The sequence below is a fragment of the Mustela putorius genome, unplaced genomic scaffold, assembly GCF_011764305.1.
Source record: "Mustela putorius furo isolate JIRA1106 unplaced genomic scaffold, ASM1176430v1.1 tig00000174_pilon_pilon_pilon, whole genome shotgun sequence".
Classification (NCBI taxonomy): Eukaryota; Metazoa; Chordata; class Mammalia; order Carnivora; family Mustelidae; genus Mustela; species Mustela putorius.
In genome coordinates, this window is record NW_025421304.1 from 1,019,032 (window position 1) to 1,033,808 (window position 14,777).

The 14,777-nt window shown below is 41.3% G+C and overlaps 1 protein-coding gene across 1 annotated transcript in view; it reads left to right on the forward strand.

The window, feature by feature from the left end:
- The first annotated feature begins 3,290 nt into the window (after window positions 1-3,290).
- Window positions 3,291-14,777, forward strand: part of ZNF568 (zinc finger protein 568) — a 131,487-nt gene continuing 120,000 nt past the window's right edge. The window contains exons 1-4 of the mRNA XM_004764976.3: window positions 3,291-3,752; window positions 5,008-5,149; window positions 7,954-8,063; window positions 12,715-12,760. Coding sequence (XP_004765033.1) covers window positions 12,746-12,760 — 15 coding nt within the window. The 5' untranslated portion in view covers window positions 3,291-3,752; window positions 5,008-5,149; window positions 7,954-8,063; window positions 12,715-12,745. The remainder of the gene's footprint in view (window positions 3,753-5,007; window positions 5,150-7,953; window positions 8,064-12,714; window positions 12,761-14,777) is intronic.

Consider the following 14,777-nt stretch of genomic DNA (forward strand, 5'->3'; position numbering starts at 1 on the left):
ACAAATATCTCAGCTTCAGCACCCTAAACAGGACAATTTGTATCTACACTATCTTCCAGAGTCCCCCACAGGACTGAGCCCCTATTGCTCACAGCGATAACCCCCTCATTGATACAGTCTGTATTGGGCTCCATTCCTCCATTGTCATTTGCCTATTTTCCACCTGCCAAATAAATTGCCCACACTCGCATTCTTGTCTCAGGTCAGTGATGTGGGAAACAAACGCAAAAGAAAAATTATTAAATTTCCTCACTACTTACAGGCCATTCACAAGTCCTTGAAACAGGCAAAGTGACCTTCCTCTAGGAGCTCAGCTGCCTCAATATTGACACTTCGCTGAGGGAAAAACGCAATCCTAGCCCAAACCCCCAGGACCCTGTAAGTCTACTTTAACATATAAAGATTCCTTTGGAAACTTCCTTTATCTCTATGCCCACCTCCTAAGATATATGTTATCAATCACCCCTGAGCATATGACCTGCTGATACATCTGAAGGGTCTCATGACTCAGGTTTTAGTAGACAATAATAAACGACTCTTTCCCAACAACAGCTAACCCCCTCAAGGTTCTGGAGACCTTGTTTCCAAAATTCCTTAGAGACTTATGCCTTCCCTAACACCCTCCAAACTTGAAAGTGTATAATGGGCCACTCCTCATGACCCCAGGGCAGCTCTTTCTCCCCCACGGGCCCTGTACCTATTCTTTAATGAAATCACCTTTTTTAAAATTAATTTTTAATTTTTTATAAACATATAATGTATTTTATTTATAAACATATAATGTATTTTTATCCCTGGGGTACAGGTCTGTGAATCGTTACACATTTCACAGCACTCACCATAGCACACACCCTCCCCAATGTCCATAACCCCACCACCCTCTCCTGACCGCCCTCCCCCCAGCAACCCTCAGTCTGTTTTGTGAGATTGAGTCTTTTATGGTTTGTCTCCCTCCCCATCCCATCTTCTTTCATTTTTTTCTTTTCCTATCCCCCAAAACCCCCACATTACATCTCCACTTCCTCAAATCAGGGAGATCATATGATAGTTGTTTTTCTCCAATTGACTTATTTCGCTCAGCATAATACCCTCTAGTTCCATCCATGTCATCGCAAATGGCAAGATTTCCTTTCTTTTGATGGCTGCATAGTATTCCATTGCATATATACACCACATCTTCTTTATCCATCCATCTGTTGATGGACATCTAGGTTCTTTCCATAGTTTGGCTATTGTGGACATTGCTGCTATAAACATTCAGGTGCACATGCCCCTTTGGAGCACCACGTTTGTATCTTTAGGGTATATACCCAGTAGTGCAATCGCTGGGTGATAGGGTAGCTCTATTATAAAATCACTTTTTTGTACCAAAGATGTCTAAAAATTCTTTCTTGGCTGTTGACTTTGAATCCTATCATCTTTCCTACATCAGTCAGCATCTGGGGGAAGCCTCTCCTAGAAAGAAAACCACAGGCCTAAAATGGTGTCACTTATCCAAGCCACCAAACCAGGGCTTAATAATACTTAACCTAACTGTAGTTTCAACCTCCCTTAGAAATTTAAGTCTTGGGACACCTGGGTGACTCAGCAGTTAAGCCTCTGCCTTCAGCTCAGGTGGTGATCCCAGGGTCCTGGGATCAAGCCTCACTTGGGCTCGTTGGGCTCCCCACTCAGCAGCGAGCCTGCTTCTCCCTGTCCTACTCCCCTACTCCCTCTGCTACTCCCCCCTGTTTGTACTCTATCAGAAAATTAAATTAAGAAATAAATCTTTTTTTAAAAAAGTAAAGAAATGTAAGTCTTAACAAGCCAGTCAGGGATTTTCTGATTAGCATCAATGAGATAAACTGTTATTTGGGGCCTCTCCATTCCCCCCAAAATAAGATTATGTTAGGGATTAGGTAATCAGGGACCACAGTGAGAAATTAAAACAAATGAACTATCTTGTTTCTTCTAGCACGTTTGTTCTTCAGCTTCAGGAGTTCTTGAGAACTTTCCTGTTCCTGGAAGCCCACCAAAGTTACTCAACTGAGCAGATGTCTGATTTTCTGAAAGAAAAAAAGTTACTCAACTGAGCAGATGTCTGATTTTCTGAAAGAAAATCATAAATGTTCCTGGGAAATTGCAGTTAAGCAAACCTCTGTTCAGTCATGCCTGAATGATTATAAAGGTTTTATAAGTTTCTGTGATCACTTCCTAACTCCAAGAATAAACCCACCAAAAGGCTGCCATCTGGCAGTATGAATTGGTCCAGCAATTTGCATTAGAGACAGAAATTGGTGGACTCTATCTCCTTACTAGCTGCAAGTAGTAACAACCATTTGCTCAAACCAAAAGACTTGGGCTCATTTTTTGGCTTGATGCACCCCAAACCAGGAGCCCTTTGTGTTCAGTAAAAAACTTGGTGACGCGTATGAGTCAGTTATCCACCTAATTAAGATCCCTGCTCTTCCACCTAAGGGAAGGTAACCCTGCCTGGTTCCAGGTTTTTTTTGCTAATAACTTTCTTGCCATCTCCCCATCCCTTCTTCCTATAAAAACCTTCCATTTAAAACAAAAACAAAACAAAACAAAAACCTTCCATTTTGTACAACTCCGAGGAGGCATTCCTTTTGACTTAATAGGATGCAAGCTAGATATTCAAATTTACCCGGCTGAATTTTATTTTGTAACACTACTTAAGATAAAGTCCCTGTACACCTACCTGGCTCAGAATTAAAACAGGACAGAAATTTTTTTAAGTTTTTTTTTTTTGAAAGATTTTATTTATTTATTTGACAGAGATTACAAGTAGGCGGAGAGGCAGGCAGAGAGAGGAAGGGAAGCAGGCTTCCTGTTGAGCAGAGAGCCCGATGCGGAGCTCGATCCTCAGACGCTGGGATCATGACCTGAGCTGAAGGCAGAGGCTTTAACCCACTGAGCCACCCAGGCGCCCAGGACAGAATTTTTTTTTTTTTAATTTCATGTTGAATCTTTCAAATCAGCAGCAACAACATAGAGTGTTAAAACTCTTAATTATTATTAAAAATAGTTGAAAGCTTAAAAAAAAGTCTCTGCTTTCAACATTTTCTTTCAATAAGTCATTAACTTCGTACTACCAGTCTCCCATGGCTCCGCCCACTCCGGAGTTCTCATCCCTTCTTCCGGAGCCCTCAGGCTCCCCAAGGGAAGAGCGTCTCTTCGGGGTCTCTAACTCCTAAAGCCGCCCCAGAAAAAGTTTCACCTTGCTTTGGGGAGCTCCTCCTATGAGATGGCCCCGCCCACTGCACGCAAAAAATTGTATAAATGTTCGTGGCCATCTTACTTCAGCGCCTGCGCTGCTGGAGACAAAGAAAGCTCTTCTTGGAGGTCAGGGCGCCTCCATATTGATTGCAGGAGGTTTGGGCTTCTGAGAAGCTAAATGCAACAGGGACGTCAGTGTTTACGGATCCCGGAGCACTTGCTTCTCTCAGCCCTGAAATAGCTTAACCCTCTAGGCTAACAAAGGGCTAATTCACCGCTGTACGGCACAGATTTAAATATGGCCTCCCCCAACAGGATGTCAAGAGGGTGCAGCCATCATACCTTCCGTTAAAGTTCAGAAACCCAGAATCCTGTTCGTTGGAAGGTTGCCAGGTGGCGCCCGACAACCTCAAAGTCGTGACTGAGTCTGCGCACTGGCCAGTTGCGATGGGAAGAGATTATACTGCGGTGAGGCACCGTGGTCCAGCTATCAATTTCGGGTTATGGACGCGGATCCAGGAGAAATGGGAAAGGTCAGTGTGAGAAACAGTCGAAATTAAAGACCTCTGTAGGTTAGTGATAGGAGGACTACGGTGGCCCGACTGGGTCAGTCATGGGTGCCCGTAAGGGTCAGAGAGGAGGGTACGGAAAGGGTTAAGTGATTGGACGTGGGAGCCTCGTGGGGGTCTGTGGTGGCTGGTGGAGGTTTGTGGGAGTCAGTGGCAGTGTCTGTGAAGATGGATTGGGAGTATTTGGGAATCAATAAATGAGGGTTCTCGATTTCTTAATTCGAAGAGTGAGTGGTGGTCAGTTTATAGTGGTCTTCAGGGGTTTGGTGCCAAATGGGGTGCTTCAAAAGCACTGGTTTGAACAGCATTAGAGCTCAGTGTTCGAAACCTGAGAGGATCAGTGATTGGAGGTTCCAAGTTCTTTTTGGGTACCTGAAAGTGATGATTGTGGAAACTTTGAGGTTAAGTGATGGGAGGGGCTTATGGGGGCCAGTGTTTAGAGAAATGCTTTAGGCCATCAGTGATTGAGACATCCTTTAGATCTTGGATGGGAGGAGGAATCTGAAGATTTTAGAGATTGGTCTTTCGTAGATCGGGGAATGGAAAACACATGGATCAATGGGTGTCAGTGATTGGGGCTGTCAGTAATTGCCGGGAGAGGTGGGACTGTGGGGGTCAGCACTTGTTTTTCACTCATTGGGATATCATTGGAGAGCAGTGTGGGTTCGCGATTAGGGATTTGTGTAATAAATTTAGAGGTTGGGTATGGGAGAGTTAAGGATTCGAGGCTGCAGCCCTGCATAATGGGAGCATACTTTTCCCCTGTGACACCCTCCAGCTGATGAACATTCAGTTCAGTTCAGTCTAGTACTCTGCAAAAGCCCACATCAAAACTCTTTGAGGGGCGCCTGGGTGGCTCAGGGGGTTAAAGCCTCTGCCTTCAGCTCAGGTCATGATCCCAGGGTCCTAGAATCGAGCCCCGCTTCAGGCTCTCTGTTCGGCAGGGAGCCTGCTTCCTCCTCTCTCTCTGCCTGCCTCTCTGGCTACTCGGAATCTCTGTCTGTCAAATAAATAAATTTAAAAATCTAAAAAAAAAAAACCACACACACACACACAAACCTCTTTGAAACCTTCTTTCCCTTTTATTGTTCCCCACATTAATGAAAGTGCTTTGAAAAGACCAAATGTTAAACTTACTTGAAGTACCGTTATTAAAAATGTGGCTTCTATTGCTTTTGCCAAGGATTTAGTGCATATTTCTTTCAATGTTTCCTTTAAGGCCCTTTCTGGCAACGGTAATGACGTATCCATCTGTGACAATATCCCAAGGGTGAGTCTGGTTTCTGGAAATCTAGTCTGACCACATGGCAGCTAGGATGGATGTGACTTTGCCTGTGGTTAGAAAACAAAGAATTTACTGAGTAAGTATCTAAACTGATATTGTAAAAAGATATGGTCAAAGGAACAAACTTCGAGGGTGTTTGGAAAATAATTTTATCTAGGCTTAACTTAAAAACAATGTTCTCTCCACACATATGCAGAAAGTAATTATGTGAGGTGATGGAAATGTTAACTAACCCTATTGTGGTAATTTTTTTGAAATATATGTATATCAAATCATGATATTGTACACCTTAAGCTTATGCAATATTATATGTCACATACCTCAGTATGTGGGAAAAAACAAATAAATTATGTAAGGAAAAGAAACTGTTCTTTTTTTTAATGAGGTTTTAAAATTTTTATTTATTTATTTATTTTGACAGAGAGAGAAATATCACAAGTAGGCAGGGGTGGGGGTGGGAAACAGCCTCTCTGCTAAGCAGAGAGCCTGATGTGGGGCTTGATCCCAGGACCCTGAGATCATGACCCGAGCTGAAGGCAGAGGCTTAACCCATTGAGCCACTCAGGTGCCCCAAAACTGTGTTCTAAGAATCCTTTTGCCTTGGTCTATATTTTTTTAGGCATGACACTTTTGACCTCCTTGAATCTGTTCTTTGTAATATCCTGGTAGAATAATTTAATGAAGATAAAACTACAAAACAAAACTTAAAGCTACTTTTAGAAACTGCTCTTCACGGAAATTAATGTCAAACTACTGATAATTAAGATTGGCTGAGACAAGACTACAAATACAATAGAGATAAGATTTTGACCTTTGGGGTGAAATGCCAAAACAGTATTTTCTTGTTTTAAAGTATTGTATCTGATCCATATGTAGTTCTCAGGCAAAGCACAATAACTATAACATCTTCTGAAACAAAGGAAGCTGAAAGGTAAGGCAGGTAAATATCTTTCAGAAGCCATACACATCAAGCTTTAGTTTTTAGAGCAGATAGCCTCTGTTTTCAGTTGCACAGAATCAAAGATAGGTAGTTGCTCTGGGGCAGAAGTCATTAGCTTGGACAAGGAGTGACGGGTTGAAGGTATTTTCTTTTTCTTGTGGCTATTTTCCTTTATCACCTATGGTGTGTTCAGTGCCAGGTTTGGGAACAAATAAGTTTTCTTTTTAAAATTTTTAATATGAACCTGTTACTGAGATATAAGATATATACAGAGATATACTTAAATATGCAGCTCAGTGAATTGTCACAAAAGGAACTCCCTTGAGTAATGTACTCAGATCAGAAAAAATAACATTGTAGCATCCTGAAAGCCTCCATGATATGTGTTCTCTGTCACTACCCTGCCAGGGGGAACCATTCTTCCAGCTTCTAATATCACTGATTAATTTTGCCTGTTTTTGAACTCTAACTAGATGGAACATTCATACCTGGGACCTGGGGGTATAGGAAGAGGGAGGCAGTATGAGTCTATGCATGAACGTTTTTTAAGTTTGAATCCAGATTATTTCATTTTACTTGTATATTTTTCCAGATTATTATTCTTTTTTTAAATTGAGGTATACAGGGGCGCCTGGGTGGCTCAGTGGGTTAAGCCGCTGCCTTCGGCTTAGGTCATGATCTCAGGGTCCTGGGATCGAGTCCCGCATCGGGCTCTCTGCTCAGCAGGGAGCCTGCTTCCTTCTCTCTCTCTCTCTGCCTGCCTCTCAGTGTACTTGTAATTTCTCTCTGTCAAATAAATAAATAAAATCTTTTTTTAAAAAATTGAGGTATACATACAGTCAAGTATGCTTATCTTAAGGGTACAGCTCAGTGAATTTTGACATTGTGAAAAACCACATAAATACAACCAAGATCAAGATATACATCATCTCTAGCACCCTGAAGACTTCTTTATCAGTACCCACTGCCACCTCTGGGTCTAATATAATGGAGTAATTTTGTGCATTTTTTAACTTGATATGAGTGGAATCACAGAAATAATCTGGGGGCAAAACATTCACACCATGGGGAAGTTTTGTCCGAGACTCTAAAATCAAACACCAGAACAAAATTCTGACCTATAGCCCTGGCTGGGCTATTTGAGATTGCCTATTTTCTGCTAGTCCTTCTAGAAGCCAAAAACATGCACAGTGAAATGGACTCTGGGTTTGGAGTGGACTTCGAATAAGGGTCGTCCTCTTAAGGTTGTTAATGAGTTGAGGATGGCTCTTCTCTGTAGATATTCAGAGGGGAGTCTCAGAGCCCCGTGGTCAAAATCTCTTATTAGCTTTTTAGAGACTGACTTTTGGCTGCAGAAACCTAAATTAGGCATCTTGAAAGAGTCTTTGTAGGGATTCCCTGCACTGGGGCTAAGACACAATGATTCAGCAAATGTAGGATATTCTGAAAGGAATCTTTCTTAGGGAACCTAGAACATCTGGTAGATTCACTCAGGGGCAGAGAAGCCTCTGTCCCTCACATCCAACCTGACTTATCTGGGAAAGCAGGTGTTCATTCATAATTCAGCCCCTTTCAACCTTACCTGAATATGTATTAAAAGAGGTAACTTACAGAAAGTCTCCAGAAGTGGGCTTTTTAAAATTGTGTTTATCATTTATCATTCCTGTTTTCACAGATAAGAAAACACCCCCAGGGAGGTAAATTGTTTGGCTTAGATTCCCCTCAGTTGGTTAGCAGAATTGCTTGGTTCAGACTTCTCTCTGAGTGGTTCTGAGACTCACAGTCCTTCCAGAAGATCCTCCTGCCCCAAACCCAAAGCAAGCCATCATTTAGCTCTATCTCCTACACAGTCCTCTGCAGGCTTCTTCCTCTTGGGCCTCAGAGAATATTTGGGGAGGGACTGTTGGATGACTCTTACCATGGGGTCTGTTTATCTTCAGGTTACCTGAGTACCCTGTATACCTGTGGGTCCCACCACCTCGCTGATAGCAGGGCTTCACAGGACCTTGGTCAAGTCTCCAGAAGGCCGTGCATGGGGCTGAGGCTGAAGGTGAGTTACTGTTGAGAGATGGAGCTGTGAGGAACTAGTAGGCCAGTTGAAGATCCTCTGGATTTGGAGAGGGGGAACTTGGGACAAGAATCTCTTCTGAAGGACAAAACTAGGTTCCAAAACCTCTTGCCAGAGCAAAGACTCCTAAGTAACTGGAAATAGCGTCATCCCTGGGCCAGAAGCTGAGCAAGACTCAACTTGGTGTCACTCCTTCTAGGGATCCTCCATGGTAAGGGAAGGGTTGGTCCCAAGTTTCAGAGAAACAGAGCGAAGGCAGAAGCGAGGAAAGCCAAATGTGATAGGCATGCTTTCTCAAGCGAAGGAGATATCGGTCCAACCCAGTACCTTCTGCATCTTATAGCATGTGATGTAGCCAGTCCACTCTCTTACACTTACTGGCACTTTCTAAGTTGCTCCCTTGTCATTTCTGCCACCTCACCTGGCCTCAAGGCATATGGGGAGTTTACTCCATCCTGACTAAGGGACAGAAAAGTCCCTGGATTCTCAGAGTGATAGTGGCAGCAGACCTACTAGAGCTATAGATTATTTATTTATTTATTTTTAAAGATTTTATTTACTTATTTGACAGAGAGAGTGAGAGAGCCTAAGCAGGGGAGCAGGAGGAGAGGGAGAAGCCGGCTCCCCACTGAGCAGGAAGCCGGATGCTGGCTCAATCCCTAGACCCCCGGCATCATGACTTGAGCCAAAGGCAGATACTTAACCATCTGAGCCACCCAGGTGCCCCTAGCTATAGATTTTTTAAAATTAAACTTTATTTGGAGAAGTTGCAGGGATATTACTGTCAGCTTTTCTATCTTTCATGTACATTCACCCAGATAAACGCATACACTCTCATACTGTCTCTGTATATGTAAATGTTATATTATAAATATATATTATTTTTCTCCTTTCTTCTCAAGTATTTGAGAATAAGTTACAGACATGATGCTCCTTTACCCCCAAAATATTTCAGTGTGCATTTCATAAGAATGAGAGCATTTTTCTGTATAACCATAATGCAATTTTCAAAGTCAGGCAGTTAACAGTGATTTAATACCATTATCTGATCCACAGTCCATATTCAGATGTGAACCAATAGTGTCATTTCGTAACATTTCTTTTTTCATTCCAGAATCCAGTTCAGGATCACAGACTACCTTTAGTTGACATATCCGTTTAGTCTCCTTTAATGGGAATCAGTTCCTCAGTCTTTTTGTCTTTTGTGAAGTCAACATTTTTGAAGAGTATAGACCAGTTACTTTGTATTTTTGTCACTCACATGATTTTGTCTGATGTTTCCTCATGATTAGATTCAAGTATGTATTTTGGGCAAAATATCACAGAAGGGATGCGGTGCCTGTCACAGTTCATCATATCTGGGGCACGTGACTCCTGTCCCATCACTGTGTGTTAACTATCACTTACCAGTGCTATCTGCCAGGTTTCTCTAGGGCAGAATTACAGTTTTTCATTTTATAATGAATAAATATCTGGGGGCAGGAGATTTCGATACTATATAGATATTCGGTTTTTCCTCCAGCTCTTACCAGCAGTTTCTCATCCACTGATGCTGCCATCTCATTTAAAAGGGAATGAAGTGACTTTCCCAGGCCACAGACCTAGGTGGTCCCGGAGCCAGGCCAGAACACAGGCCTACGGACACACATTCACTAGCACATCTGCCACACTTTGCAGCCATGGAGAGACCAGGCTGAAGCAAGTAGCTAAGTCCAGAAAGAGGAGGGAGGGAGTGTACTATTTCAGAGAATCAAATAGTTATCCAAAGCTGGATTAACTGCTCTAGGCTGCTTGGCCCCAGGCCTTTCCTGCTAGCTCAATCCCTGGTGGACAGTTCAGTTCTTTCAGAGGGCCTCTTCCCCCTTTTAAAGCCCTCCTGTGGCTTCCCTTATGATGAAAAAAGGCGGTAGAACAGGGATATGTAAATAATGATGCGTGTGTGTGTGTGTGTTTCAGTTATAGATCAGAATATGAAACTTTCTGCCACCCAAGTCATAGCACTAATAACATTTTATTGTATTTCATACCAAAAGCTTTTCTACATGTTTTTAAATAATGGGATTGTGGGGATTTTTTTTTAACTTAAGGTTTAACATGCATAGAGAACAGTGTGTAGCTTAATGAATTGTTCTATATGTGCGCAGTCACATACTCACCACCCATATCATAATAGAGAACATTTCCAGCACCCCAAAGCCTTCCCCCCAATCCTCCCAAGCAGTGCCTAGTCAGAGCTATCATATAGGTTAGGGTTGTCTGTTTCTGACCTTCAGATAAGTGAAATTCAAACAGTAGATCATATTTTTATTCAACTACTTTTTTGACTTACTGGTATAACTTGATTAATGTATTAGTTAAGCAAAGAAGTATCTGTATTTTAACATTCAAGGAAATCACTTTTTTAATTTCATCTATAGAAGAGACAGGAATCTAAGTAGTTAATCTTAACACCATTAAGACAAATTCATTATTATATCTTGTGAACGGGATGTTCCTGGAAGTGTTCCATATCCTGATTGTGTGGGAGTTATGTGGGTGAATGAATATATTTGTCAAAACTCATCAAACTATACAATTCAACTGGATTCATTTATTATATGTAAATTACACTTCTGTAAAGAAAAAAATCTTTTAAAAGGCATAATAAGCTCACTGCACAGTCCTGATAGCTAAATGTCTGTTTTACACTAACTGTGCTGTATGAGTCATGCTTTCTGACCTGTACAATATTTCAAAGCATTTTCATACAATTAAGAGATATTGGAGGGCCGCCTGGGTGGCTCAGTGGGTTGGGCCTCTGCCTTTGGCTCGGGTGTGGTCTCTGGGTCCTGGGATTGAGCCCAGCGTCAGACTCTCTGATCGGCAGGGAGCCTGCTTTCCCCTCTCCCTCTGCCTGCTTCTCTGCCTACTTGTGATCTCTGTCTGTCAAATAAATAAATAAGATCTTAAAAAAAAAAAAAAAAGTGGGTATTTATTGTCCACTGAGTGAAGTAAATCATTAACTCATTTAGCACTATAGTGTTATGAATGTTTCCACATGTGTACCCTCATGTACCCACCACCCAGATCATGACCGAGAATATTTCTGGCACTTTAGAATCATTTCTTTTATCAAAAGATGATTTGTCAATAGATTAGTGAGAAAAGACTTCTATAAAACAAAGCTAGGAGAATGTATTCATTTTGAAGCAATTTTTTTCCCCTTGAATCTGGTGTCTTCTGCTAATCACTAAACTAAATGGAAGCTTCTAGTAGATATGGCCAGTTTCCCAAAATGGCTGAACCAAGTTATAATCCTCTCAACCATGCATGAGAGTTCTTGTCACTCCTGAATGTGGATTTTTAATTCCAGGCTGTCGATTATTGACACAGTATTTTTGGACCTTTTATAGGGTTTCTCACTTCTGTGAGTGAAAAACCCAAGCAGTCTTTATTAATTTTTTTGTACCAATTTAGTTCCACATTTCCTAATGTATGGATGTTTGGGAAATTGGGAACCTGCATGTTTTAGTAGTCCTATTTAATTACAGTACCAGTTATTTTAGGAGGAAAAAAGGTAATATTGTGATTTTTGAATTTCATTATAAATTCATAGTTTTTATAGACTAAAAGCTTGTGAACATATGCATTCATATGGAATTACTGGACCATGAAGTATTCATGTTTAGCTTTGGTAGATTTGACCAGTTTGGTCTTACTGCTCCTTCTCACATGGTTGGAGCCCTTGAGGTTGCTTCCTCTGCCCCCTTGCCAGGACCCATCACTGAAGAAGTGTCTTTGCTTTCTGGCACTCAGAATTACAGAGGTGCTTCTTGCATTCTTTGCTTCAGATGTAGCATGATTTTACCATTTTACCATACCATCCGGGTATGTCATAAAATATTTCCACTTGTGATCTATGATTTACCCTTTCTTTTTTATAATTAAGCCACATAGTTACCTCTTTAACTAAACATCTTAATTAAAAATGACAGTTGTTGTTCTCATCTGTTGAAAATTACTTTTTAACAACAATAATACGCTGGATGAATAATGAGGGTTAGCCTTTCAGTAATAATTCATACCACAGTATAAGTAACCATTAGTTTTACTAATGTTATACAGTTATTTTATATTGCCTTTAGTTCTCTGTAATAAGTTACAAAAGCCCTTTTTAAGTATATACTTTTTTTCATAATAACGTTATTATAGAAAAAGCATCCCAAATATAGGATTTCATGAACACTGGTAGGTGAACAAGTGCAACTTTAAAAGTAAATAAGAGGCAAAACCCAAGACTTTTTTGCCTTTAAGAGAAAATGTATTGTTCTGCAGGGGTGATCCCACTCAGAGCATGTATCTGGCTCCATCTCCCATGGGGCCAATTATTTAAGTTATAAAGATTCTGGTTTTTTATAAATTTTTACTTCTTACTTGGTAGCAGCTTTTACTTCACGGGAGATCTGTTTTATGTATTCACATTCTGCATTGAATGGCATCGGGTTTTTTCTTCTTCTTCTTCTTCTTCTTCTACCACAGTGATTTCAAGCTTGGGTTTATGTAGGGACTTCACAAGTTCCAAGATGGGCCTGGTCCCTCACAGCTCTGTTCTCTCTTTCTCCATCCTCCTCCCCCCCAATCTCTATCTTCACAGGACTCAAATTTTTTTCCAAGAACAGCAGAAAATGATTGAGTACCAGGTAAGTGTGGCATAAAGTACCCAAGTTTCCCTTCTTGGGAAACTGTTCTAGAAAAAAATATGTGCATTTCAGGCATTTATACTTTACCACAGGCTGGGTTTTCAGAAAACAGACTTGGAGGTGGAAGATTTGCACCCAAGAGGTTTACTAGGGAGACTCTTAGAATACCTATAAGGAGCAAAGGAAGCAAGATTAGGCAGAGGGATTTAAACAGAGGCACCAGCTGACCTTACAAGATGCTTTGGAGCTGAGATGGCCCTTGCGGTTGTCCTGAATGGAGGGAAGGAAGCATTTATATTCCAAAATCAACAAGTCACTGGTTGTAGGCTGCCCCAGGGAGGGGACGTAAGTTTGTGTGGGTAGCTCCCTTTGATCAAGGGCTCTTTGCAAAAGGGCTTAAGCCTGTGGTAGCCAGTCTTCTCCTAACAGCTGGGAGAAACACCTCAGTCCTTTGGGGAATTTGGATGGAACATCACAACTTCTGTCTACACATAGATACAACAGCAAGACCCTTATTATACATACTACTCTATCACTTTTTTTTTCCCAGTTAAAATATCTTAGAGATTGTACATATTAGTATACCATTTTTAAATTTTATTTATTTATTTTTTAATATTTTATTTGTTTATTTGACAGAGAGAGAGAGATCACAAGCAGGCAGAGAGGGGGAAGCAGGCTTCCCGCTGAGCAGAGAGCGGGAAGCAGGCTTCCCGCTGAGCAGAGAGCCCAATGCAGGGCTCGATCCCAGAACCCTGGGACCATAACCTGAGCTGAAGGCAGAGGCTTTAACCCACTGAGCCACCCAGGCACCCCCACACCATTTTTTTAAAGCAAGGTACATAATGCTCCATCATATGCATGAAATATGATTTATTTAAGTAGCCCCCATTTTATGACATTCAGGTAATTTTCAAATTTGGTATTACAGGGAATGATGCAAGTAACATTCTTTGTTGGAATACAGATATACAAAACAGTCCAACAAAGAGTCATTAACTGTGGTCTTCCTGGTGGCCCAGCAAAAAGGCAAACACAGACAGCCCATGATTTGCATTGGCCATAGGATAGAAGCTTGCTGTTATTTCTTTTTTTTTTTTTTTTAATTTCTTTTCAGCGTAACAATTCATTGTTTATGCACCACACCCATTGCTCCATGCCATATGTGCCCTCCATCATATCCACCACCTGGCTCCCCCAGTCTCCCACCCACCCCCCCGCCCTTCAAACCCTCAGATTGTTTTTCAGAATCCATAGTCTCTCATGGTTCATCTCCCCTTCCAATTTCCCTCAACTCCCTTCTCCTCTCCATCTCCCCTTGTCCTCCATGTTATTTGTTATGCTCCACAAATAAGTGAAACTATATGATAATTGACTCTCTCTGCTTGACTTATTTCACTCAGCATAATCTCTTCCAGTCCCATCCATGTTGCTATAAAAGTTGGGTATTCATCCTTTCTGATGGAGGCATAATACTCCATAGTGTATATGGACCACATCTTCCTTATCCATTCATCCGTTGAAGGGTATCTTGGTTCTTTCCACAGTTTGGTGACCATGGCCATTGCTGCTATAAACAGTGCTGCTGCTACAGATGTCTGTTCTTTTCACTACATCTGTATCTTTGGGGTAAATACCCAGTAGTGCAATTGCAGGGTCATAGGGAAGCTCTATTTTTAATTTCTTAAAGAATCTCCACACTGTTCTCCAAAATGGCTGCACCAACTTGCATTCCCACCAACAGTGTAAGAGGGTTCCCCTTTCTCCACATCCTCTCCAACACATGTTGTTTCTTGTCTGGCTAATTTCAGCCATTCTAACTGGTGTAAGGTGGTATCTCAATGTGGTTTTAATTTGAATCTCCCTGATGGCTAGTGATGATGAACATTTTTTCATGTGTCTGATGCTGTTATTTCTAAGAGAAAACTAGCTTTTCTTTCCTTTTTTTTTTTAAATTTTATTTATTTATTTGACAGAGAGTAGGCAGAGCAGTAGGCAGAGAGAGAGGGGGGAAGGA